Raw genomic sequence first — 27374 nt, 5'->3', positions numbered from 1 at the left:
AAATATGTGATGTGCAGGATGTATTTTCATTCACTTGACCAAATTTGGCAGAAACACACAGTATGCCCAAATTTGATAACTGGTGAGGTTGTGTGTGTGTGTGTGTGTGTGGGGGGGGGGGGTTGATTTTGTCATTTGGGAGTTATAGTTGCTGAGATTTATAGTTAATCTACAATCAAAGAGCATTCTGAACTACACCAACAAGGGAATTGAACCAAATTTGCCACACATAACTCCCATGGCAAACAGACAATACTGGAAGGGTTTGGTGGGCAAGTTTTGGAGTTGTAGTTCACCTCCATCCAGAGAGTACCGTGGACTCAAACAATGATGGACCTGGACCAAACTTGGCACAAATACTCAGTATGCCCAAATGTGAACACTGGTGAACTTTGGGGGAAATAGACCTTGACATTTGGGAGTTGTAGTTGCTGGGATTTGTAGTTCACCTATAATCAAAGAGCATTCCAAACCCCACCAACAAAAGATTTCGGCCAAACTTCCCACACAAAACCCCCATTACCAACAGAAACTACTGAGTTTCCTGATGGTCTTTAGCAACCCCTCTGACACCCCCTTGTGACCCCCTTAAGGGGTCCCGACCCTCAGGCTGAGAAACACTGATATACATATGTCTGTATTTTCCTAGATAGGAGAAAACAGCTCATCTTTTATGCAAAGGAATTTATGAACCGAAGTCTGATATGCGAAAGGAGAATTCTCTTAATGAATAAAATAAATAAAACACTAAATCACATACTAGGAATGAAATAATTTTCCCAACGAAGAGTGCTCACCTGAATATAATCACCATTCGTCAAAGGAATTCGTGATCACAGCATCGAATTGCTGAACTTCAAATATGTGGAAGTTTCTTTTGTTTGCTTAGGTCTGCATCAAAACACTGGCTTCCTGATAGCCAGTGTTTGCCTACATAATACTAATTTACTAACAGATTATATTAAATTGTTAAATCTATTGTTGTTGTTCATTCGTTCAGTCGTCTCCGACTCTTGGTGACCTCATGGACCAGCCCACACCAGAGCTCCCTGTCGGCCATCACCATCCCCAGCTCCTTCAAGGTCAGTCCGGTCACTTCAAGGATGCCATCCATCCATCTTGCCCTTGGTCGGCCCCTCTTCCTTTTGCCTTCCACTTTCCCCAGCATAATTGTCTTCTCTAGGCTTTCCTGTCTCCTCATGATGTGGCCAAAGTACTTCAACTTTGTCTCTAGTATCCTTCCCTCCAATGAGCAGTCGGGCTTTATTTCCTGGAGGATGGACTGGTTGGATCTTCTCGCAGTCCAAGGCACTCTCAGAACTTTCCTCCAACACCACAGTTCAAAAGCATCTATCTTCCTTCGCTCAGCCTTCCCTAAGGTCCAGCTCTCACATCCGTAGGTTACTACAGGGAATACCATGGCTTGGACTAGGCGGATCTTGGTTGCCAGTGTGATGTCTCTACTCTTTACTATTTTATCGAGACTGGACATTGCTCTCCTCCCAAGAAGTAAGCGTCTTCTGATTTCCTGGCCACAGTCTGCATCTGCAGTAATCTTTGCACCTAGAAATACAAAGTCTGTCACGGCCTCCACATTTTCTCCCTCTATTTTCCAGTTGTCAATCATTCTTGTTGCCATGATCTTGGTTTTTTTGATGTTTAGCTGCAACCCAGCTTTTGCGCTTTCTTCTTTCACCTTGATTAGAAGGCTCCTCAGCTCCTCCTCGCTTTCGGCCATCAGAGTGGTGTCATCTGCATATCTGAGGTTGTTAATGTTTCTTCCAGCAATTTTCACCCCAGCTTTGCATTCATCAAGCCCCGCACATCGCATGATGTGTTCTGCATACATGTTAAAAAGGTTGGGTGAGAGTATGCAGCCTTGCCGTATGCCTTTCCCAATCTTGAACCAGTCTGTTGTTCCGTGGTCAGTTCTGACTGTTGCGACTTGGTCCTTGTACAGATTCCTCAAGAGAGAGACAAGGTGGCTTGGTATGCCCATCCCACCAAGAACTTGCCAGAATTTATTATGATCCACACAGTCAAAGGCTTTAGAATATAACAAATGATCTAATAAAGACAATGATGAACTTTTAATGGTGAAGAGCTGGGAGAGAAGACAGGAAGAACATAGGAGAATACAAGAAGATATGCTGGCCAGACTTAAAGTTGGAAGACTATATTTCTCTTCTCTTTGCTAGGATATACAGAATTTTTAATACTTAGGGCAATGTGGGCAATTGTAACTGATATGAAGAAATAGATGTATCAATTTTAACTTTACACAATGTTTCCACCCTTCTCATATGGAAAAAAATTGAAATGTTCAATAAAAACATTTAAAAAGTCCAAACATTGGTTTTCTCTCCCACTAAATGCAGTAACAGACTAACATTAGCAAAATGGATGCCGCTTTGCAAAAAAAAAAAAAAAGCCATAAAATGCCACTTTAGAAAATAATAACACCTGTAACTCTAAGTCTTCATCCCACAATATCCTGGGATTTGTAATTTTGAGAGGTACTTAGAATTATTTGCCTCAGATCTTTAGTGCTGCAGCATTGGTGAACTCTGGCTCTATCTACATTGCCACACAAAGCTGTTTAGAATTGCGTTATACGAGTCTACACTGGCCACATAATACAACTTCAAACTGCATTATACAACAGTGTAGATGGGGCCTCTGCTTCACTAAATTACAAATTCCAGGATCATATAGAATAGAGCCATGGCACATAGACTGTCAAACCGCTATAGACGTGTAGTGTGGCTTTGCTGGAGTGTTTTGGGAATTTTAGTACAACCAAGTAACATTTCAATGCTCTTGACTCTAAGAAAGAAGAGGGAGGAATTCAAACGAACATCAGTCCTTTTGAAGCCTTTAAATGTTTTGGAAAAGGTGGTGTTTCTTCCTAGAATCATCTCTGTTTATTGATGTTTAGGGTTGGACTCTTATATGCCCTTAGAACAAATCCCTTTAAACTCAGTAGGATTTTCTTCTGACCGGACATGAATACAATCAGCGTGGTCATCTGTCGAACCTGATTTCTACATCCAATAACTACCCAAATGCCCCAAAAGAGTCCTAGGTGAGTGACAGAGCACATGCTTTGCATACAGACATACTAGATTTCTCTGAGATCCAGCAACACATGGAAGACCAACACTTTTGAAAACTCCAGCTATTTCCAGTATTTATCAAGATGCCTCAGTTACTTGACTCAGTAAAATTTCCCTATAGTTCCTCTTGAGCTCTAACACGATGTAGTGCAGTGGTTCTCAACCTGGGGTCCCCAGATGTTTTTGGCCTGCAACTCCCAGAAATCCCAGCCAGTTTACCAGCTGTTAGGATTTCTGGGAGTTGAAGGCCAAAAACATCTGGGGACCCACAGGTTGAGAACCACTGCCCTAGGATCAACATAAATTGCAAATGATGTGTACCCAACAATATTTATTCCTATGCTTTAGTCCCTTTCTGTTCCATTTTATATCCTAACAGTGATTTTTGAGGTCTGGATGTTTGTGCCATCAAAACGACATCTATGTAGAAAAGGAATTTATATCTGCAGATCTGAAGGATTGCAAAGCCAAAATCAAATGGTTAGACCTGTAAAAACAATTAGATTTACATATGTTTTGGTTTACAATTCAGCAGTTAGTTTAATGGCTCATCTCTATTTGGGATTAGAACTACTGTGTATCTTGAAGTAATTTCCTAGGCCACAAAATGAATTTATCATGCTATTTTCTTTTTTTGGCAGTATTTGTTTAGAGGAGGTTTGCCTTTTCCTGCTTTGAGGCTGAGAAAGTATGACTTTCCCAAGGACAACCAATGAGCAGGGATTCAAATGCTTATCTCCATATTCATAGTTCAGCACTTTACCGCTCAAGCAGGGAGCTTTGAGATGGTTGAACAGAAGCTCTCCGAAGCTCTAGGTGCTCTAACTGCCTATTACAGGGAAAACCAACTGATCCGTAATCCATCTAAAACACAGACATGTGCCTTTCACCTTAAGAACAGACAAGCATCCCGAGCTCTGAGGATTACCTGGGAAGGAATCCCACTGGAACATTGCAGCGCACCCAAATACCTGGGAGTCACTCTGGACCGTTCTCTGACCTATAAGAAGCACTGCCTGAACATCAAACAAAAAGTGGGTGCTAGAAACAATATCATACGAAAGCTGACTGGCACAACCTGGGGATCACAACCAGATACAGTGAAGACATCTGCCCTTGCACTATGCTACTCTGCTGCTGAGTACGCATGCCCAGTGTGGAACACATCTCACCACACTAAAATAGTGGATGTGGCTCTTAATGAGACATGCCGCATTATCACAGGGTGTCTGCGCCCTACACCACTGGAGAAATTACACTGCTTAGCCGGTATTGCACCACCTGACATCTGCCGGGAAGTTGCAGCTAATAGTGAAAGGACCAAGGCAGAGACATCTCCAGCTCATCCCTTGTTTGGGTATCAGCCAGCACGTCAACGACTTAAATCAAGAAATAGTTTTCTTAGATTTACTGAGACACTCGCTGGAACACCTCAGCAAGTGAGAGTTCAAAAGTGGCAGGCTCAAACCCAGCACCTCAATCCGTGGGTGATATCAGATGAGAGACTCCCCCCTGTGCACATAGAAGACTGGGCGACTTGGAAGGCGCTGAACAGACTGCGCTCCGGCACCATGAGATGCAGAGCCAATCTTAAGAAATGGGGCTACAAAGTTGAATCCATGACATGCGAGTGTGGAGAAGAGCAAACCACAGACCACCTGCAGCAATGCAACCTGAGCCCTGCCACATGCACAATGGAGGACCTTCTTGCGGCAACACCAGAGGCACTCCAAGTAGCCAGATACTGGTCAAAGGACATTTAATCAGCTACCAAATTTGCAAAATTTGTGGGTTTTTTTTTGTTTTTTTTAATCTGTTTGTTTGTTTTGTTCTGTTAGAAATGTAATACAATGTTCTGGTTGTGGATGACACGATAAATAAAAATAAAGTTCAGCACTCAAACCATTATATTCAGGCTCTCTAGCAGGGATTATAGCAATTGGAATTCTGCCCAAGGATTGCACCAGTATAAAAATCTGTAAAGAAAAAAACAAGTGTGAGTGAGAATACTAAGGAGCCTAATGAGGGAAATTGAACCCACTTGATGGGTACAGAATATGTGGGGCTGAAAATTTAGCAGGAATATCCTGGAGAAGGGCAGGTCTACCAAAACCTTGGATAAGAGTACTCCATGCTGCAATATTTTGTTGTAAGTCCCTCTTATAGTCCTTACTTTCAACATATTTATTACATTCTTGATCCAAATCTGTTTTTAATAGAAAGAAACAAAATGCATTTTCTATGCTCGTCTTTTTTTACATACCCTTCTACATCAATAAGAGACTTGTTTGTATTGTGGAAGGCTTTTATGGCCGAAATCACTGGGTTGCTGTGAGTTTTTCAGGCTGCATGGCCATACAGCTCGAAAAACTCACAGCAACCCAGACTTGTTTGTGTTACTCTTGGAGATTTAATGACCTGAACATCAGGTAACAAGTTCTTTTGATGATGATAATGACACCTTATAACAGTATTCTACAAGGACTGCAATTCTCCTCCTACCCCACTCTTTTGGTTAATTTGTCTTTCTAAAACAAAATCAGGTGCTCACTCAGTAACTAGGACAGTGACCCTGATCTCTGTGGCCTAAATCTAGTATTTGTGGCAAGTCGAGCAGAAGGGGAATTTGAAAAGACTTCTGGCTCTGCTAGACAAAATAGCTGAAGATTTCTGGGCACCATCTGGGATTCCTGTGGCACATCATGCATGAAGTTTTAAGAATGCAGTAATTCTTTGAGTACTTTGAAAATATTGTTACTCTTAAATATATATTCATGCACACAAGTGTATTTTAACTCTAGAACTGGAGCCCAGAGTCCAATCCTGTACTTCTAAATGACTTACTTACTTAGGCGATCCCTTGTTGTCTGAGTAAGGTTGTCCTCCAAGTGCAGTGTCCTGGCAGAGAGCACAAAGGTGACTGCGGAGCCCTGTTCTTGACCCGCATGTTCTCCCGCCGTGAGTGGATTGGTTTCCAGGTGGAAGGTGGTCCCGGTCGGGGCTGGCTTGACGTGCCTTTCTCTTGGCACATTTCTCCCGTTTGCCCTCCATTCGTGCCTCTTCAAATTCCATAGCACTGTTGGTCACAGCTGACCTCCAGTTAGAGCACTCAAGGACCAGGGCTTCCCAGTTCTCTTTGTCTATGCCACAGTTTTTAAGGTTGGCTTTGAGCCCATCTTTAAATCTCTTTCCTGTCCCCCAACATTCTGTTTTCAGTTCTTGGGTTGGGAGTAGAGTAACTGCTTTGGGAGACGGTGATCGGGCATTCGGACAATGTGACTGGTCCAACAGAGTTGATGGCATAGGAGCATCACTTCAGTGTTGGTGGTCTTTGCTTCTTCCAGCATGTTGACATTTGTCCGCTTGTCTTCCCAATAGATTTACAGGGTTTTTCAGAGGCAACGCTGATGGAATCGTCCCAGGAGTTGAGTGTGACGTCTCACAGGCATATAGCAGCGTTGGGAGGACAATAACTTTATAAACAAGCAGCTTGGTCTCCCTATGGATGTCCCGATCCTCAAATACTCTCTGCTTCATTCAGAAAAATGCTGCACTTGCTGAGCTCAGACAGTGTTGTATTTCGGTGTCAATGTTGACTTTGGTGGAGAGGTGGCTGCCAAGGTAGTGGAAATGGTCGACATTTTCTAATGTTGCACCATTAAGCTGTATTTCTGGCATTGGAGAGAGATTGGCTGGTGCCTGCTGGAAGAGCACTTTGGTTCTCTCAACGTTCAATTAGAGGCCAAGCTTCTTGTATGCTTCAGCGTAGGTGTTTAGAGTGGCTTGTAGGTCTTCTGAATGTGCACAGACTACTCTGCAATGTAGCCTAAATGACTACCATTGTTTGGAAAGTTGCTTTCATTGAGTACAGGTTACAGAGTCCCTCATCCAGAATGAGGCTGGGATTTGACATCCAAATAATGACTTTTCTAAGGTCAACTTAGATCCTGCAAATATGTCTAGCATTGGGGATTGTTATCTCCTTACATGAGTCTACCCATACTCTGGGATCCTCAGGCAAAGCTCTTATCTTAGTACTATCGTATTTACGGGCAGAACTGGTGGGAGTAGGCAACGGGGGTACTTCTATACTATAGAATTGATGTAGTAATGTAGATTGCCAGGGAGTAATCACATTTAGGGAAGCAATATGTAGTGTATTGAGCATTAGACCAGTGGTTCTCAACCTGTGAGTCCCCAGGTGTTTTGGCCTACAATTCTCAGAAATCCCAGCCAGTTTACCTGCTGTTAGGATTTCTGGGAGTTGAAGGCCAAAACATCTGGGGACCCACAGGTTGAGAACCACTGCATTAGACTATGACTGGTGACCAGGGTTTGAATCCTTGCTTGTCCATTAAACCCACTGGATGACTTTGGGGAAGTCACACTTTCTCAGCCTTAAAGGAAGGCAGTGACAAATCTGAATATATCTTGTCAAGAAAACCCTGTGATAGGGTCACCTTGAAGTTACCATAGATCAGAAATTACTTGAAGGCACACAACAATGACCATATTTAGAGTGATTTTATGCTTTGGCATTATAACTATCCTGCCATGATTCTGACCTGATGAATCCCCAGAGTCCTAATTTGGGATGTTATTGATCCTTTATTAACTGGTCACTCAGATGGTAGTTGCTAGGACTTTCTGGCAAAGGAAAAATCCAATTTCAGATGGCACATATAGCTACAATGGGGAAAGCCAGATGTAAATTTGCCATTAATTGTATTATACTTGGTGTTGTTGTTAAATTCCCTTTCTAGAAAGGCTGAGATTATTTCATCATGGACAAAAGCAAGGCCAGTTCTACTTCTTGGTAAGGTAGTAACCACAACTGGCAGATGCCAAGAGGCAACAATAAAGTGGAAGAAGAGAGTGCTGTGTGCCACATAGCTTTTTGTACCTTGTTCCCTAAACTAGCCTGATGTCCTCAGATATGGTGGAGGATGCAGAGAGAAGAATACCGCTTTGTTGTTTGCTTCATCAAGAAAATGTCTTGAGTGGTGTGCTTTAGAAACCCCATATATCTACAGCCAGAGCAATGCTTATTTGTATTTGGAGAGATTGATTTCTGTCTGAAGAGGGATAACAGAGTGACTGCATTTTAAAAACAGTGATATGACTTTTGTTGTTTGTTTTCCAACAGATGCGTGGAAGTCTTCTGTATTTACTTCCAAGCAGGAAGAGTGGAAGAGCCTTATGTCAGCATCACCAAGAAGAGGCAGATGCCAAAAGATGGACACTCTGATGAAGTTGAAAAGGAAGTGGGCCAGGCCGAGGGCAAGCTGTTTACACACAGGTCTGCATTTAGTCGGGCATCGGTGATCCAAGCTTTCCTTGGCTCTGCCCCTCAGTTGACGCTTCAGCTGTACATATGTGTCCTCCAGCAAGAAATCACTCCAGCTAGATGTATGTATAATTGATTACATTGTTGACTATTTCTGTTTGGGGTGAGTAATTTTAAGAGTTGGGTTACATCATTGGTAAATTATCATATGAGATTATAAAGAAATCGAATACTGGGAAATGGTTATCACTCAGTCCACCAGAAAGGATTACTGTATGCATGATTAATGTTGACTTCATTTTTTAACTGGGCCACATTTTTAAGCATTATCCAGCACACACAGAAAACAATATTGTTGGGGTTATCCTTTTCTACAATAGGTCCTTATAATAATTCTTCTGATTATTTTATATCATAGAATCATAGAGTTGGAAGAGACCACATGGGCCATCAAGTTCAACCCTTCCATACAGGAAAAGCACAAAGTATCCCTGACAGATGGCCATCCAACCTCTGTTTAAAACCCTCCAAGGAAAGAGCTTCCATCATATCTAAACATCTGTGGCTATTGGAGCAATTGTTCTGGTCTCAAGACATGGTCCGAAGGCACATGTTGTAGTCAAGCTAAGGCTAAGTAGTTTTATTATCTGTGACTGGTCCATCAACTATGGCTGCTTCCAGAAAGAGTAGTCCAGCCACATTGTGAGCTATGCTCTGATAACCTTATGGATGGATGGATGGATGGATGGATGGATGGATAGATAGATAGATAGATAGATAGATAGATAGATAGATAGAGGAGTAACTTGAAAAATGTCTTCGAAACCTCACTCAATATAGAATATACCCACTCCACTTTTGACAAGTATATCAAGCTTTCCCAACTGGTGATCTCTAACTATTTTGTGCTGCAACTCCCATCAGCTGCAGCTAACTTGGCCAGTGTTGAAGAATGATGGGAACTGAAATTCAAAACATATGACAGGCACCAAGTTTGAGAAAGATGAAGTATATGATATCAGTCCCAAAAGAGCTTAATTGGTTCTTTCCTTTGAAACTCTGGCCATCTGGAGACACAAAATATCATTTGCTCCCAATTTACCTATACATTAAAATTTCCATTAAGACAGTTTCTCTAGGCCAGGTATGGGCAAGCCCAGTCCCAGGCCCGGGTGCCCCTTGGGGTCATTTCTCAGGCCCTCTCTCTCACCATCCTATTCTTTCTTCCTTCTCTCTTTCCTCCCTCCCTTCCCTCTTTCTCCTTCCATCCTTCCTTCCACCCTTTCCTCCTTCCTTCCACCCTTTCCTCCTTCCTTCCTTCCTTCCTTCCTTCCTTCCTTCCTTCCTTCCTTCCTTCCTTCCTTCCTTCCTTCCTTCTTTCTCTCTTTCCTCCTATCCTCTTTTTCTTTCCTCCTGGGGGATGTTTAGCTAGGAGAAGAGAAGGTAAAGAGCGAATATGAGAAACATGTTTCAAGATTTCAAGGAGTGTCTCATTGTGGAGGGGGGGGGATGACTTTCTGCTGCTCTAGAGACCAGGGCACAAGGGAGCAATGGTTTCAAATGGTTTCAAATGGCAAGCAAAGGGATCCAAACATTTCCTGTCTTTCCTTCAATTTCCACCTCTAAAAGAGAAGAGGAAGGGGAGGAAAGGGTGGCAGTGGGGGGGGGGGAGTTAGGGAAAACCCCTCCCTCCCAGCCCGCCCACCCACTCCAGCTCACCATATGGCCCCCAAGTTAGAATGTTTGCCCATGCCTGCTCTAGGCATATTCTTTATCAGAGGAATACTACTCTGCTGCTGCTGCAAAAAAGTGTCTCTAGTGTTAGCATCTTTCAAGTGTTAGCATCTTTCAATCCTCTTTCAAGTGACATCCATTTATTTCAAGTTATCTATTTATGTATTTCTTTATTTGTTTATGTTTTTCCTTTGTTAGTGTTGTTATTCATACCAAAGTGTAAATTCTAGCAAATTATCCTTTTATCCAGATATGATGACAGATAGTGTATAAACATTCTCAATACAGGCAGTCCCCAAGTTACAAACAAGATAGGTTTTGTAAGTTTGTTCTTAAATTGAATTTGTATGTAATTCAGAACAGTTATATTTATTTTAGTGTAACTCCAGCCATGTATGATGTCCCTCAGTCATAGTTATTTTACAAAAGCAACCGATTATTTGCAGAGTAATGTAAACAAAGAAATACAACAAAACAAAACAAAAGCATTATTCCCTCACTGCAATTCATGCTAAAGAAAATAGAGAAAACAATAAAATTTGGTCACTGCATGACCAAATCACACACACAAGACTTATGGCAACCTTGATCATGTGGATTGAAGCACTGTTTTCCAGGAAAAAAGGGAGAAAGCCTCTTCTGAAATGCAGTAGTTAGCTTCAGCTCAAATTCCAAAATTGCAGACTTTGTTTTATACATTTTGTAACACATACATTACAAAAGAGAAAATAGTTTGGTAACTAATTATACCACCACGCAATACATGGATGAATATACTAGAGGAAGACAGAAAAATGAAGGTTGGAAAAGTTAGTTCCAGACTTCATGATATAGTAGGGTAGTTCCAGGTATAGTCAACTTCAGGGTACATAACTGAGGAGGAGGGAGGAGGTGGGCTGGAGCATGTAAATAAAAATGAGGGGAGGAGGGGGGAAGAGGAGGAGAAAGGCTACTGGCAAGAAGTGAAAAATCAAATAACGAACAAAGCAGAAAGTAAGATCTTGTCTTTAGACTGCGGCATGGAGGGGGGGAGGTGTTCCATTAGCCGAGGGGCCCCCATAGAGGTCGTGGTGGGAAGGAGGAGATGCGGGAAAAGGAGACCCCGAATTCGGCCTAATTCGGACCGCTTATCCATATTAACAATTCCCAACCGGTCTCCTAAGGTAAATTGGTGTAACCAGGTGAGCGGGCCCTCTGGTTTGAAGGTGGTGTTGTTGAACGCCAGATCTGTCAACGGAAAAACGACCTGGATTCAGGACTTAATCCTGGAGGAGCGGGCAGATCTGGCGTGCATCACGGAGACCTGGCTGGATGAAGCGGGGGGCGTAAACCTCTCCCAGCTTTGTCCTCCAGGTTTCTCCGTGCAACACCAACCAAGAGCTGGAGGACGGGGAGGCGGGGTCGCAGTGGTCTATAGAGATTCCATCCATCTGACCAGGAGTCCCATCCCGCAGACCACAAACTTCGAATGCGTCCACCTGAGGGTGGGTGACCGGGACAGAATAGGGATTCTTGTAGTGTACCGTCCACCTCGCTACACTACAGTCTCCCTGCCTGAGCTAGCGGGGGTGGTCTCGAACCTGGTGGTGGAGTCCCAACGGCTTCTTGTGCTGGGGGACTTCAACATCCATGCCGAGGCAACCCTCACAGGAGCGGCTCAGGACTTCATGTCTGCCATGGCAACCATGGGGCTGTCCCAACAAATAACTGGCCCCACCCACTGTGCTGGACACACATTGGACTTGGTTTTCTGCCAGGGATGGGAGCAGGGTGGCGGTGTGGAGGAGCTGTCCATCTCTCCGTTGCCATGGACCGACCACTTCCTGATCAGATTTAGGCTCACTGCGCCCCCCAACCTCCGCAAAGGTGGAGGACCCATTAAGATGGTCCGCCCCAGGAGGCTTATGGATCCGAATGGACTCCTGACGGGTCTTGGGGATTTCCCCGCTACCTCGGTAGGTGACCATGTCGAGGCCTTGGTCGCTCTCTGGAATGGGGAGATGACCAGGGCAATTGACAGGATCGCTCCGGAACGTCCCCTCTCAAGTAACCGAGCTAAACCAGCTCCTTGGTTCACTGAGGAGCTGGCAGCGATGAAGCGAAGGAAGAGGGTTCTAGAGAGCGTGTGGCGCTCGGACCCAAGCGAGCCAAATCGAACACGGTTTGTGTCCTTTCTAAGGGCATATGCCGCGGCAATAAAAGCCGCAAAGAAAACTTTCTTTGCGGCCACTATTGCGTCTGCAAAAAACCGTCCAGCGGAGTTGTTTCGGGTTGTCAGAGGTCTTTTAACTCCCCCTACCTCAGGTGGGAGCCCTGACAACTCGGCCACGCGCTGTGAAGCATTTGCTCGGTTCTTTGCAGACAAAGTCGCTTTGATCCGTTCTGGGCTGGACGCCACTTTAAATGCAGTCTCCGTGGATGTGACACAAGCACCTGCTTGTCCTATTTTGATGGATTCTTTTCAGCTTGTGAAGCCCGAGGATGTGGACAAGATACTTGGAGGAATGAGGCCTACCACGTCCATCCTAGACCCCTGCCCATCCTGGCTTCTGAAAGAGGCCAGAGGGGGATTGGCTGAGTGGGTAACGGTGGTGGTTAATGCCTCCCTTCGGGAAGGCAAGATTCCAGCGAGCCTAAAACAGGCTATTATAAAGCCGCTGTTGAAGAAACCATCATTGGACCCCACTAAATTTGACAACTTTCGGCCTGTTTCCAATCTTCCCTTTTTGGGCAAAGTCATGGAAAGCGTGGTGGCCTCACAACTCCAGGTATTCTTGAGAGACACGGATTATCTGGATCCGGCGCAGTCTGGTTTCAGACCGGGACATGGTACTGAGACGGTCTTGGTCGCCTTAGTGGATGATCTCCGCCGGGAGCTAGACAGGGGGAGTGTGTCCCTGTTGGTGCTCCTGGACCTCTCAGCGGCCTTCGATACCGTCGACCACGGTATTCTTCTGGGACGCCTTGCAGAGATGGGCCTTGGGGGCACCGCTTTGCGGTGGCTCCAGTCATTTCTGGAGGGTCGTACCCAGAAGGTGTTATTGGGGGACTCCTGTTCAACACCACAGCCTTTGACCTGTGGTGTTCCTCAGGGCTCCATACTGTCCCCCATGCTGTTTAACATCTACATGAAGCCGCTGGGTGAGATCATCCGGAGTTTCGGGGTGCGGTGTCACCTGTACGCAGATGACGTCCAACTCTGTCACTCCTTCCCACCTGCTACTAAGGAGGCTGTCGAAGTCCTGAACCGGTGCCTGGCCGCTGTAACGGTCTGGATGAGGGCGAACAAACTGAAATTAAATCCAGACAAGACAGAGGTACTCCTGGTCAGTCGTAAGGCCGAGCAGGGTATAGGGTTACAGCCTGTGCTGGACGGGGTCGCACTCCCCTTGAAGGCGCAGGTTCGCAGCTTGGGTGTGACCCTGGACTCATCGTTGAGCCTGGATCCCCAGGTTTCAGCGGTGACCAGGGGAGCATTTGCACAGCTTCGGCTCGTGCGCCAGCTGCGCCCGTATCTTGGGAAGTCTGACTTGGCCACGGTGGTACACGCTTTGGTCACATCCCGCCTTGACTACTGCAACGCTCTCTACGTGGGGCTGCCCTTGAAGACGGCCCGGAAGCTCCAGCTAGTCCAGCGCGCGGCAGCCATGTTGTTAACCGGAGCGGGACGCAGGGAGCACACAACGCCCTTGCTGTCCCAGCTCCACTGGCTGCCGATTTGCTACCGGGCCCAATTCAAGGTGCTGGTATTATCCTACAAAGCCCTAAACGGTTCCGGCCCAAAATACCTTGTGAACCGCATCTCGGCCTACGAGCCCACGAGGACCTTAAGATCGTCTGGGGAGGCCCTTCTCTCGGTCCCGCCTGCCTCACAGGCACGCCTGGCGGGGACGAGAGAGCGGGCCTTCTCGGTGGTGGCCCCCCAGCTATGGAACTCCCTCCCTGCTGAAATCAGACAGGCGCCTTCCCTCATGGCCTTCCGCAAGGGCCTGAAGACCTGGCTCTTTGAAAAGGCCTTCAGCTAGTGCTATGTTTTTTGGAATGACCACCGGAATGGACTATGACTATGAGACTGACTATGACCCAAACTAGACGAAGCGGATTTTTATATGTTGTGTTATGGTCTTGTGCTACTGTAAATTGTTGTTTTTCTATGTTCTGTACACCGCCACGAGTCGCCTCCGGGCTGAGAGTGGCGGTTAACAAGTGCAAATAATAATAAATAATAATAATAATAATAACTACAACAAAGAATCAATGACTCTCAAAATACCTCAGTGCTGTATTGGTTACAAATAATTTTAAAATGCTCTGATCATAATGTGTTTTCACAATTTCACAAATTTGAAGGTGGGATGCACAGTGCTATAATGCACATTCAAAGGGGCAAGAAAAGATTTTGGGATGAGGATGGTGTGGCGACTGTCTTTACTAGCGATCCTGACCCCCAAACCTAAAAACTGAATTTGAATGGGGATCCTTTTTAAAAAGTACAAATACAAGAACTTTACACAGCTTTTGCTTTGACAGCAGCTTTTTTCACTCTTGGCATTACTACTTGAAATCAAGAGGGAAAAACTCATATAGAGAAAGAACTAGAATGGTCTCACTGCTCTAGCTGCTTTGCTGTCATGGCTGGTACTTAGGATGGATCTCTCTGGACAAATGAGACAACAAAGAGATCTAAAAGGAAAGTAGAAACTCTTATCACTGAAAGTATAGTTTGTGCACCTGAATGGAAGAAGTATTTTTGTCTTCTTGAGGAGTGATGTCAGAAACTAATTAGGGACTCACAGGCATACAAGCCAAAAGTAGGAAAATTAGTATCCACAAGTCCAGGCAACTACAAGTTTCAAACAAATAGAGTAAACAGGACTCAATGACTCTGGTTCTGGACGAGGAAAGAGAAGCCATTTACCTATGTCTGTCTATTTTGTTTATATCCTTTATCCCAATGTCAGACATTAAAGTTCTTGGCCAATGTAAGGTCTTATTGGGTGGATAGCAGGTTGACAGTCAACTAGTTGTTTGCGTAGTTCCATAGCTATATGGGAACAGCTACACTGTCTATTCCAGGGATGGGTAACTAAGGGAAGGTCCACTTTTCACATTTGTCGGTGTCTTGATGAATCACATAAGGCCATCTGACACAATCATCTTTTTCAGCTAATTGGGGAGGTAATTGGGGAGGTTTGTGGTTGTGGGGGAAAAACTACTAACCATGTATTTTTGAAAGCTTTCATGGCCGGAATCACTGGGTTGTTGTAGGTTTTTTGGGCTGTATGGCCATGTTCTAGAAGCATTCTCTCCTGACATTTTGCCTGCATCTGTGGCAGGCATCCTCAGAGGTTGTGAGATGCCATAGATACAGATGAAATGTCAGGAGAGAATGCTGTTAGAAGATAGCCATACAGCCCGTAAAAACCTACAACAACCCAAACTACTAACATTTTGTAGTATTATCGACCCATTGGGGTGAAGTTCTTTTTTAACATACTTTGCTCATTCCTGGTCTAATGAGTGGAGGTATATCTTCACAGCATTTTCAGTCTTCATTTCATACCTGGGCATTTACCATGTTGTTGCTTTCAAAACAAAGTATATTATAGAGCAGAAATACTAAGGTCATGGCCATGGCAGGTACCAAACTCAACAACACCAACTAAGAGCTGAATGGTGACATTAATATGCTGCATAAATCTCAAAATGTTCATTATTTTCTGTAATTTTCTGCACAAGTTTCTTTTTTCCACTGTAGAAAGTGAAGGATTCATATGACAGGAAAACAAGCAGCAAGTATTTATTTATTTATTTATTTATTTATGTATTTATTTATTTGGGGTTCTTGTACCCCGCCCTTCTCACCCCGGAGGGGACCCAGGGCGGCTTACAGCTGCAAGGCACACTTAGACGCCTGCCACACAAAACAATCATCACAAAAGTACAACAATACAAGTTCCCACAATTCAGCCATTATCCCAATAAAATCAATAAAATGATAAAATCAATAAAACAATACAAACCTAGTTCTTCCTCCTACCCATCAGTGTACACTAACTCAAAGATCTGTTTTTGATTCCACTTCGACAATCCTGCTGATCTTACACATCTGATTGTCTTATTTAGTTGTCTTATTTAATTGCCTGGTTGCCCAAAGGCCTGGTTACACAACCATGTCTTCACCCTCCTCCTGAAGGAGAGGAGGGTTGGTGATGTTCTGATTTCCCCCGGGAGTGAGTTCCACAGGTGGGGGGCCACCACTGAGAAGGCCTTCTTCTCGTCCCCACCAGCCTCACTTGTGAGAGTGGTGGGGTTGAGAGCAGGGCCTCCCCAGATGATCTCAAACTCCGAGGTGGGACGTAAAGGGAGATACGTTTGGACAGATACACTGGACCAGAACCGTATAGGGTTTTGTAGGTTAAAACCAGCACCTTGAATTGTGCTCGGAATTGAACCGGCAGCCAGTGGAGCTGGATAGAATCAATGTAGAGGTGTAATTTCACTGATTGCAACAGGGTAACTGAAACATAGCATTTAGAATTTACAGTAAGTGTTTATGAATTTGTGTTCAGCTTCCAATATCTGGCTGATTTCATGTATTTAGGTCATAATTTAAACTCTGTACCTGCAAAAGATGGTTAGATAATTAACCTGAATAATGTATCAACATCAGTTCTTATTCCTTGGCATAAAATAAGATCTTATATTTTGTTTTATTCCTTGTACAGGAAAAGGGCATACTTGTCATAGCTAATCCCAGTAAAGAAAGCAAAATTTGTACCATAAATAATGACAGAGAACTGATGAATCTTCCTTGCTTTTGGTGTTTTTAAGTGCAGGCGACTCTTATGTCTGAAGAGGTGTTTATGTTATTTCACACAGCTGTCTTCCAGATAGTTTTTGAATTTGCAAAGCCTCTGCCAAGAATTTGGCGGGCTGCAGGCCTCGGAGGCTTGGGATATGCTGAGACAGGCAGTTGTTAATTTTTTCCCATAGCAATCCTTTTTTTTAATGCAAGGTAGCTTCACATTGCAGATAAAGAGTGCAACTGGGATAAAAAGGTAGAAAGAACCTGGTTAACTCTTTCTAATGGCCAAGAAAGAGTCATTTTCAATTGTAAGCATCTAATTTAATTATACTTGTATTTTTGTCACCACAAATAATACCATTCACAGTAAAAAATGTTTCTCCCTAGACATACAGAAGAGACTTATGATTAAGGGGAGACTAAGGGCTCATCTACACTAATCACTTATGTCAGTGTAAATCTGGATTGGCCCTGCAGCATATAAATGTCACATGGGGCTGAACCAACTTAATTCAGTGCAAGACCACCATGTCAGGAAAAGCAATTTAGGGCCTGATTCCTAGCCAGAGATTTGGCAGCAACTGTCTTTACTGCTATCCTACATTCTCTGGGCTCAAGTAGTGTTGCTGCTATCCCTAACCATGACGTACCCCTACCTTCTCCTTGGCTCTCTGCCTGACATTAACATTAAAATTAATTGGGAAAACATTAAACTGATAAGAGCGGAGAATATAGTGATATATATAAATAAGAGGGGGGAAATTAAGGAATTGTGGAATTTCTCCTTCTGGGTTTTCCTAAAAGTCACCTGATTGAGAAAAGTGCTCTCGCAAATCCCTACACATTTCTGGTTTTTTGGTTTGTTTGTTTGTTTGTTTGTTTGTTTGTTTGTTTAAAAAAATGGGTACATTTCAATGTCTATGCAGAGGAAAACCCTGCAACCTATTTAAAAGTCCACCATCTGTTTTTGCTAGAAAGCAGGAGAGAGTTTTGGGATCACAAAATAGTCTAGAAGGTTCAGGTCCCAAACCATTCTTTGCCCGCCTCACCTTAACCCTATGTACCATACAATAGACTTCTGTGGGATGTCATAATTAGATATTCTATATTACTCCTGTTGGCATGAAAAATGAGGCAATGCCAAACTTTAGATATGTTACAAACTGTATTCTTAAGTATTTCTAAAGTTATGAATATATGCAGCAAGGTTTCTATTATTAACTGATCTATTGGGTTAGAGCATTCATTTAGTGCAGTCATCAACCTGGCGTTCGGACAGGTTTTTTATGCAATACGGGCTTGTTAAAATGGGTGCATTCAGCACTGAACACAGGTCATCTGTTTGGTTGGTGGTCTTTTCTATTTCAGTGAACATTTTCTTCCAGACTCATTGGTTCTTAGGGCATAACCATGGTGTGTGAATCCTAACCACTGTTTCCAAACTAGATCTGAAATTTTGTTCTTGCTAAAGTTTAGCCTATCACATAATTAATGATATGCAATATCATAAAGTATACCAGCTTCCAGTATCAATGTACCTGCATTTTTGCCCAAATCCCAACAGGGAAGACTGAGTGTCTGGGGCTAGCAAAGATGCTTCATCCCTTTTCCTGGTCTAATAGTGACTCTAATTGAAGGATCATCCTATGAATCAAATGTGCCTGTTTATACCTTATGTGAGCAGCTTGCAGAATGGGTAAACAGAGTGAAAGGAGCCTCCTCAAGCACCCATTACCATCCTTATAGTGGTTCAACATAATAGTCTGGTTTCTTTAAAGTAGCAGTTACTAAAGTGTGCTCTGTGGAGCTCTTGGTGCTCCACGAAGTATACTGAGGAGCTTCCCTCCTCCTCGCTGCCAAGCTTTCTCTCCTCTTTTCTGCTCCCCCGCTCCCCCAGCCTCTCTCACCCCCCAACTCCTTTCCCTCTACTTCCCTTGCCTCCAAAAGCCTCCCCCCCCTCACTTTAGTATAAGGTAGTGACTATGTATGCATCTGTGTCCTGGAAATCCTTTCTCAAAATTTGCATATGAAAAATTTTGTAAAATTGGGACTTGAAAAATGTTTCTGAAGGTTACTTAAGTAGCACAAACCATGTGATTTTAGTGCTACTGAAGGAGATCTTTATATCCTAGTAACATACCTCCCTGGAACTTACTGTTATCCTAACCGTACTGCTTTCAGAAAGTTCTGCTTGTATTTTTTTTCCTCAGGCATCTTCATGACCCTTTCTCTCCTATCAATTGTCTACGGAGCCCTGCGATGCAACATTCTGGCCATTAAAATCAAGTATGATGACTACGATGTCAACATCAAGCCGATGGCCTATCTTTGCATCTTCCTCTGGAGGAGCTTTGAGATTGCCACTAGGGTGATAGTCCTTGTCCTCTTCAGTTCGGTCCTTCAGATCTGGACCCTCCCTGTGGTGCTTGTGAACTTCTTTGTCTTTTTCTTTCACCCATGGATTCTCTTCTGGCAAAGTAAGTGTACTTTGCCAGAAAATATAGAGAAGGCTTTGAGCAAAGTGGGCACCACGATTGTCTTATGTCTTCTCACTTTCCTGTATGCTGGTATCAATATGTTTTGCTGGTCAGCTGTTCATCTGAAACTAAGTGATGCTGATTTAATTGACAAAACCCAGAACTGGTGTAGGCTGGCTTTGTATTACCTGCTGAGGTTCCTTGAGAATGCTTTTCTCTTGTTGATGTGGTATATGTACAAGACAGATGTCTACACTTATGTATGTGCCCCAATGCTGTTCCTGCAGCTGCTCATTGGCTATTGCATAGCTGTCCTTTTTATGCTTGTGTTTTACCAGTTTTGCCACCCATGTAAAAAGCTTTTCTCCTCCAATATTTCAGAAGGATTGGTGCTATGCTTCAAGTTCTTTTGCTCCATCTGTAAACCCCTTGGATCTAGCGCCTCTGTGGAAAAGGCAGATTTGAAATCACAAGAGGATTTTGAAAATGACACAGTTGCCAGTTACAAAACAAATGAAACCCAGAATGGAAATGCCCACCAAAGTGTTTCTTCCAATGCCTAGAGCAGGTATCTGATATTCAAGAGATAACATGTAAACATTACATAGCCATTGATCACTGCCTCCAAGCCATGTGTGTCTCACTTTGAGGATGGAAGAATGTTCAACTAATTCTTTGCCATTGAATATGTCTGAGCAGATGGTCATAGACTTAGCTTACACAGTGGTTTTGCATGATAGCATGTCTTCTGATTATATCTTGCCTTAACATGGTAGGAGACATGTTGTATTAGTGAGATGCTGCAATACAAGTTTGGTTCTTTTTGTAAAATAATGACGTTCTAATCATTATTGGTCACAATTTCTGGACAGTATTCTTGGATGTAAATGCCATCCTATTGCTTTGGAATGAACCATGCAATTACAAAGTGGCTGATAAAAGGAACTCTTTTTCATGCAAAAAGCTCAAGCCATCAATGAAAAAGGGAATTCAGAGTTTTCTTCAAAGACTGGTATGGACTAACCTCTTCACATCTTCTCCATGCTAGATTTCTTTCTGTGATGTAATGTGTTATTTAATCTAATTTATTCTGGACTGAGTGCAGGATGGAAGATGCAAGAAGAATGTTGCTACTTTAACTTCAGTTTTATCACTCCTCATCACCCCACCAGCCAGATTTTCCTCCTACATGCCAGAGATATTGTCTGCACTCCAAAAGGCAGTTAGAAGATTTGGTTTTAAGATTTTTTTTGGTGATGTATTAAATTGCTTTGCTTAGTTCTGTTTTTGTTTTGTACAATGCTTAAAGAGCTCCTCTGGATTGTCACAGTGGATAGCAGTAGCTAAAGAAATGTAAATATCATTGAAAAACAGTGTTAGTAATGTCTGACTGATGTTTTATTTAAATATTTACATTATGGCAAACCTATTGATATTACTGAAAACAAAATGCTATTTCTAGAATTCTAGCATTATGCTTTTAATTGATGTTAAAAGCCACATTTCCAGAATCAGTTTTGGATGCTGAATTTCAGCAATGGGAAATTCAAGTTAACTTTGAATAATCTTTTTTTTTTTTTTTTTGGCTATCCACTACATTTTGTATTTCATTTTCTCCCAAGGTCCTTGAACTGTTAGTTTACATTGCAATTCTATGTGTGTGTGTTTAGGTGCCTCCTTGTATTGTATTTGGTGTATTCCCTACGTAGCAATACAAGTCTCCATAATAAATTGGAGAAAATTCTCCTGTGTCACTTGGGCAGACAACTGGCTAGGAATCTGAACTAGATTCAAAGTGAAATAGTTTGGATACATCTTCTTTGAAATAGTTTACTTTTCAAATTTCTCATGCCAAAATGGCCAGTGGCAGCATTGACTAAGGGATTTGGATAGTTATAGTCCTGAAAAGTAAATTTGGCAGACTTTGAAGTTTTGTACTTCCAATTTCATTGCCCTAACCGGAGCCCCTAGTGGTGCAATGGGTTAAAGCATTGAGCTGTTAAACTTGCTGACCGAAAGGTTGCAGGTTCAAATCTGGGGAGCGACGTAAGCCCCCGCTATTAGCCCCAGCTTCTGCCAACATAGCAGTTCAAAAACATGCAAATGTGAGTGGATCAATAGGTACAACGTCAGCACTTCAGCTTAGAAATGGAGATGAGCACCACCCCCCAGAGTCTTTTTAACAGGACTAATAACATCATAAATTCAACAGGAATGGTAAAGCAACAAAAAATTCAGAAAAACAATAATTTTCAAATAATTAGGAATAATAAAGATCTGTTTTCATTAGTGAAGTGCTGACAATTGTTTACACCATAATTGCTAAATGCAAAGTGATTTTAAACTGGTTCAGAGGCACATCATTCCATTGGGTCTCCATTTTAAAAACAAACAAACATCCAGCAACTTCATCCTAGTTCTCAAGCCAGTGCCACAAGCCTTATGTATGAGCTTGAAAAGTACCACCCTTGTGGGACTAGCAGTCAAGCATCAGTGCACATTAGGATGACAAATATGTACGCCATGTTATCTTTTTATATCAAATATAATACTGTTAACTTATCTGTTCACATGTAGCCAACTACCACCTTCACTCCTGGAATATTGTTCTCCCCACCCCAACTCACCCCCAGTGGAGCTGGTATTACTATTTTATATTTGGTGAATTGATTTCTTTCCAGAATAAAATCCCTAATCTCTTAAAAAGTTGTTTTCTGTAATGAACTACATTTGGGGCAAGATCTTCCCTATGAGGCAATAGATGGTAGAAGGTAGGGACTGACAATGTGCATTCAAGCAGAAATGTGTATTCCATACAGTTTGTTCTGTACCGCCAAATACCCTCAGATGTAGAGAATGGCATGACTATTGTTGAAGAATGGTTTTAGCTGCTAGTTCACTTTGCTTTTGTTTAGATGGGGGGGGGGGGGGTGATATAATCTTGTCCTTTGTCCCAGGTAGTGCAATGTCTCAAATAGTCCAGCCCTGTTATGAGGAGTTTGTTTGACCTATGGAAAGGTCATAAGGTAAGTGAAGAGAGCTGAAGGGAGAAGATGGAATGATGTTGGCCAAGAGTGGTGACAGCCCAACTCGTACTGGGAAAACAAACTGCCACACACAAATTGGGTGTGCTGGCTTTTTATAACCTTTATTCTGACATGCACACAATAAACAAAACTTACGTTTTCATTTCCCTGAAATCACACACTATTTCCAATAGGCAGAAATATTCATGACTTCAGAGTTACATTTTGTTGTTATTCTAACAAACAGTGCACTCTATTGTTCATAATACTTCAGAGTGAATGTGATAAGACACTGTGTTGTCGAAGGCTTTCATGGCTCGAATCACTGGGTGGTTGTAGGTTTTTTGGGCTGTATGGCCATGTTCTAGAAGTATTCTCTCCTGACATTTTGCTTGCATCTATGGCAGGCATCCTCAGAGGTTGTGATACCTCACAACCCTGTGAGGATGCCTTTCATAGATGCAGGTTAAACATCAGGAGAGAATACTTCTAGAACATGGCCATACAGCCCAAAAAACCTACAACCACCCAGTGATAAGACGCTGGCAAACAATTTGTACCAAAAAATAATGAAGTTTTAATCCTTTCCGTTCCAGGTATCTTCTCAGCGAAAGCTCTGTCCTTCAGAGAGACTGTTTTTTAGGAACAGCAAACTGTTTGATAATTAGGCTTAGTCAGAGCTTGTTAGAATTTTTGGACCTTTTAATGTCAGCATTATTTTGAGACCCTTTGGGGTCTCCTTTTTACCATTTCTCTGAGAGTATCTGAAGGCAATTAATTAAAAGCAGTTCTTAAGCCCCCTCATTATGGTAGTGGTTGAAAAATAGTAGATGAATAGAAGGAAAAAGTTTGAAAGTAGGCAGGATTCACAGTAATTTGGGTGTTGTATTAACACCATAGAGAACATGGTTCAATTGGGTGTTGTGTGGTTTCCGGACTGTGTGCCTATGTTCTACAGCATTTTCTCCTGAAGTTTCTCCTGCATCTGTGGCTGGCACATTCTGAACCATTTATAAAATGGCAAAGAAGTCAAGTAATTACCAGAGAAAGCCAAAGTATCTAGGAAATGGCTTTTTTGAAATTTCCCCCCTAATATGCTTGAACCATGGCTGGTTGAATCTGTGAATGCAAAGCCTATTGGATATGGAGGGCCACCTGTACATAAGCAAAAAGTCTTAGCCTCAGCTAGTGAACATTCCCAGTTGAAAGAACTGAACTTCTGTAATTGTTAATTTACCAGGTTCCCATATCCCACAAGTGTCCCAATTTGGCAGGGACAAATCTGAATAATTCTCTGTTGTCCCCACACTTTCAGATGCTTTTAAAATGTTCCAGCTTCACTCCCCACACTTTCCTGTTTTATCCTCAGCTTAGTTCCTCTGGTGCAAATGGAGTCCAAATTACAAAAATACCAGTTTGCACTCAATTAACTGAATGAGGAGGGGAGGAAAAAGGGAGTGGAATCTTACCTTTCCCAAGAGAAAAGCAAACTTCTACAGCCTCTCTTAGCTTGAGTGTTCTTTTTTGTAAATTTCTGCTATCTTGACACATATGTTCTGGTTTTCATATGTGAAATGCTAAGAGGTATGGGTTCCCCTTGATTTTAAAAGTTCAAGTCTACTTGGGGCTAAAGATGGGATTTAGGCCTTTGAAGCCAGGTTTTACAAGTCATTCTATACAAAACTAATAAAACAATAATATACAAAGCTAATAAAAAATAATAAGACGGGGGTCCAAGATGGCGGCGCGTGCCCTCCTGGTCTCCTTGGCCTGCCTCCGCTGAAGCCTTGCCGCCTTGGCTTCCTCCACTTCCCACCTCGCCTCCTCCTCGGCCAGAGCCCGCCTCCTCTCGCCAGCTCCTCTCCTAACCCTCCTCCGGCCACCTCAGGTTTCAGGAACATTCCTGCAGTTGAACCACCACTATGCTGACCTGCCCCCCTCCCCCCCACGCTGGATGGCATCAAGAAGCGGGTCCTTTACGTCTCAAAACTCTACAACAAGATCGACCCTGAAAAACGCACAGCAAATTCCCACTTCGTGAAAGATCTGGGATGGACAGCCTGGACCAAGTGGAGATTATCATGCGATGGAAGACGAATTCGGGTTTGAAATTCCCGACGTGGAAGCAGAGAAGCTGATATGTCCCCACGAGATTGTAGAGTACATTGTAGATAAGAAAGATGTGTAAGAATAAAGCGTGTGTCCAATGAGCTGAGTATTTCTGTTCTGCCCTGAGGGCCTGGATGGTGTGCGCAGGAAAGGGGGGAATCTGGCGATCAAGACACACGGACCCTTTGTGCCCCTCACTGCATCAGTCACCGTTGGTCTCGGACAGATAGTTCTGCCAGCTGCTGTATTTAATGTTGTACAAATCTATGTTGGCCTTTGAAATAAATGTGAGGCTGTTAAAAAAAAAAACTAATAAAACAAAACCATTGCTGTCCACAAAGGGGCACTCTTTCCCACTGCTGCCGTTGCTTGGCTGCTTTTTTCTCATGTAATTTTGTATATATTCATGAAGCTCCCTATTGCATCCATCTTTTCTTCTCAGGTTAAGGATGATGAATGCAACCCTTTTAGTTCTATTGCAGTTAGTGAAGATGACAGGACATGCAAGGAATTCTAAAAGCAATGGGAAGGAAAACAAATGAAATTGAGATGAACTAATTCAAATGATTTGGAGAGTTGTAAAACATTATGTCACTGAGGTCCATTCTACACTTCCATATGAAATCCAGATTATCTGCTTTGAATTGGATTATATTGCAGTGTAGACTCATATAATCCAGATCAAAGCAAATAATGTGGTGTTTTGCTTTAATAAACTCGATTATATGGCAGTATAGAAGGGGCCTGAACTGTATAAATACTATAAAATCTAGCAAATCCCTAGTTATCCATGTTGGCAATATGAATATGACTCTGAAAAGCATTAGCAGTCTTGTTCATATGTGTGAAAAAGTGTCCCTGGTACATGGGCATTATATCTTTATACATCTGTCCCAATTAAGCTCTCTGGTAAAGTTTATGGCCCATCGTTCACTCTAAAATCATATGCGTGCTGGGCTTTTAAAAAACCTAATATTTTGCATCACTAGATTCTAATAATGCAACTCACCAGCTTCATCTGATATATTTAAAGCCCTGCTTTATACCAAGGTGGGCAACTGTGGGAGGCGATGGCATCAGGGTATGCCTACACATCAGACAAATCCTTAAGTGCATTGCAAAATCAGGTTTTGCTTTTGGGGATTTTTTCCTGAATATTTCTGAATCATGGTTGGTTGAAACTGTGGGTGTGGAACCTCTGGATAAGGAGAGCCAATTGCATTACCATAACATGTGGTTGCCAAAAGTATATGAGATGGGGAGAGAAGCTTGCAGATGCAGATACATATGGAAATAAACAGGATGCAAGTTTAATTCCTTTTAACACTTTATACTTGACCTTGGCATTCCCACTATGAGAACATTTCTTCAGTACGTCTCATTAATTTCAGCAAAACAAACTTCTGAATCACATTTTTAAAATTCCCATTTTACTCCAAACTAGCATGACTATTTCAGAGACCATTAACAAAATGTATTTCCTATGGAACTCACAACTGTTGTAGTAAATTGTTTTTTTAAAAAAATAAGGAAACACTTTAAATATACTTGCCTGGTTGACTGTTGGATGTAACACTCGAAGTCTATATATAGCAGGGTTTGTGTTCTTTTAAAACAGTTTCCAGACATATTGAAACTGGAGGGGGAGGCAGTACAGCATGTGACCATCAGGTTCAATCAAGAGAACCTTGTCTTAAAGTGGGTTATTTATTTAGGTAAGTTAGTTTTGGCCACCTGGGTTTCATTTCCTATCCTTATGATGTTTAAATCTATTTCTGTAAGGGATGTGCAGGTCAGAAAGAAAACAAAGACAAAGACATGAGTGTACAAAGAAAGACAACAATGGAAAAAATTATAAGCTATATTCTGGGGAAAGGCAGAGCATTTTTATACTACAGGAAGCTTCTGCCCATGTTGAGAGTAACCCAAATCATGCTGCGTGTGCCATCTGTTCAGACCAGTAGGAGGCAGCATAGGGTAAATAAGTGGATAAATGCATGATGAGTCAAGATTGCAACTAATGCAGCAATGATGTCTCAAAATACCATGTGTTAATAATATGCTTGCAAGTACAATTCAACCCTGTAATCTACAGATTTGTTGTTTTCTTTATCAATACTATAAGTACATATGACTTTTAGTATTACAAATAATTACTAACACAACTCGTAAGTGATACTATGTGGCAAATGGTTCACGTACAATACCCTTACAAATAATCTGTACTGTAGGTTATTTCTTTGTGTTACAAATGAGAGCCACCATGGTGTGGTGGTTTGAGTGATAGATTAGGATTCTGGAAACCTGGATTGGATCCCCTCTTTGGTCACTGGATAACCTTGGGCTGGCTAGTCACATTTTCTCAGCCTCAGAAGATGACAAAAGCAGTTTCCCTCTGAACAAATATTGCAGAGAAAACCTCATGATTGGGTTGCATTAGGTTTCTGGTACATTTATGCAACTCCTGCCTCATGTCTTAACCCACAATTCCGCTTTTAGTTACCAGGCAAAAGCCCAGATAACATTTTTTAAAGAATTAATTTCTTTTTGAAGAATGCTATTAACTATTATAGGCTAAAACACTTTGGGATACTAGAAAAATAAATCAATCTCTCTGTCTCTCTCTGTCTCTCTTTCTCTCTCTATGCCCCCAGTAAGAAGATTAGCCTGGGATTGGGATCACAACCTGGATGAGGGTACCCCCTCTCAAAGATCTTAGCGTGTAGATACTCTTGGACCCAATGCTGTCCTTGCAGGTCCAGGTCATGGCAGTGGCTAGGAGCACCTTTGCCCAGCTTTGGCTGGTGAACCAGCTGC

General features: G+C 42.6%; 1 protein-coding gene and 1 pseudogene across 2 annotated transcripts in view; both read left to right on the top strand.

Moving 5' to 3' along the window:
* Window positions 1-22128, top strand: part of XK (X-linked Kx blood group antigen, Kell and VPS13A binding protein) — a 30830-nt gene extending 8702 nt beyond the window's left edge. The window contains exons 1-3 of one of the 2 annotated variants that reach the window (XM_060770152.2): window positions 2961-3085; window positions 8263-8525; window positions 19156-22128. In XM_060770152.2, the coding sequence (XP_060626135.2) occupies window positions 3066-3085; window positions 8263-8525; window positions 19156-19985 (1113 nt within the window). In that variant the 5' untranslated portion in view covers window positions 2961-3065 and the 3' untranslated portion in view covers window positions 19986-22128. Of the gene's footprint in view, window positions 1-2960; window positions 3086-8262; window positions 8526-19155 lie in introns of those variants that run through there. The other variant, XM_060770151.2, reaches the window with a different exon arrangement.
* Window positions 22129-24186: 2058 nt separating this feature from the next.
* LOC132769999 (acyl carrier protein, mitochondrial pseudogene) lies at window positions 24187-24860 on the top strand (annotated as a pseudogene).
* Window positions 24861-27374: the final 2514 nt, after the last annotated feature.

Source organism: Anolis sagrei, chromosome 3, assembly GCF_037176765.1.
Source record: "Anolis sagrei isolate rAnoSag1 chromosome 3, rAnoSag1.mat, whole genome shotgun sequence".
NCBI classification, from domain to species: Eukaryota; Metazoa; Chordata; class Lepidosauria; order Squamata; family Dactyloidae; genus Anolis; species Anolis sagrei.
This window is presented reverse-complemented; position numbering and strand designations above follow the sequence as displayed.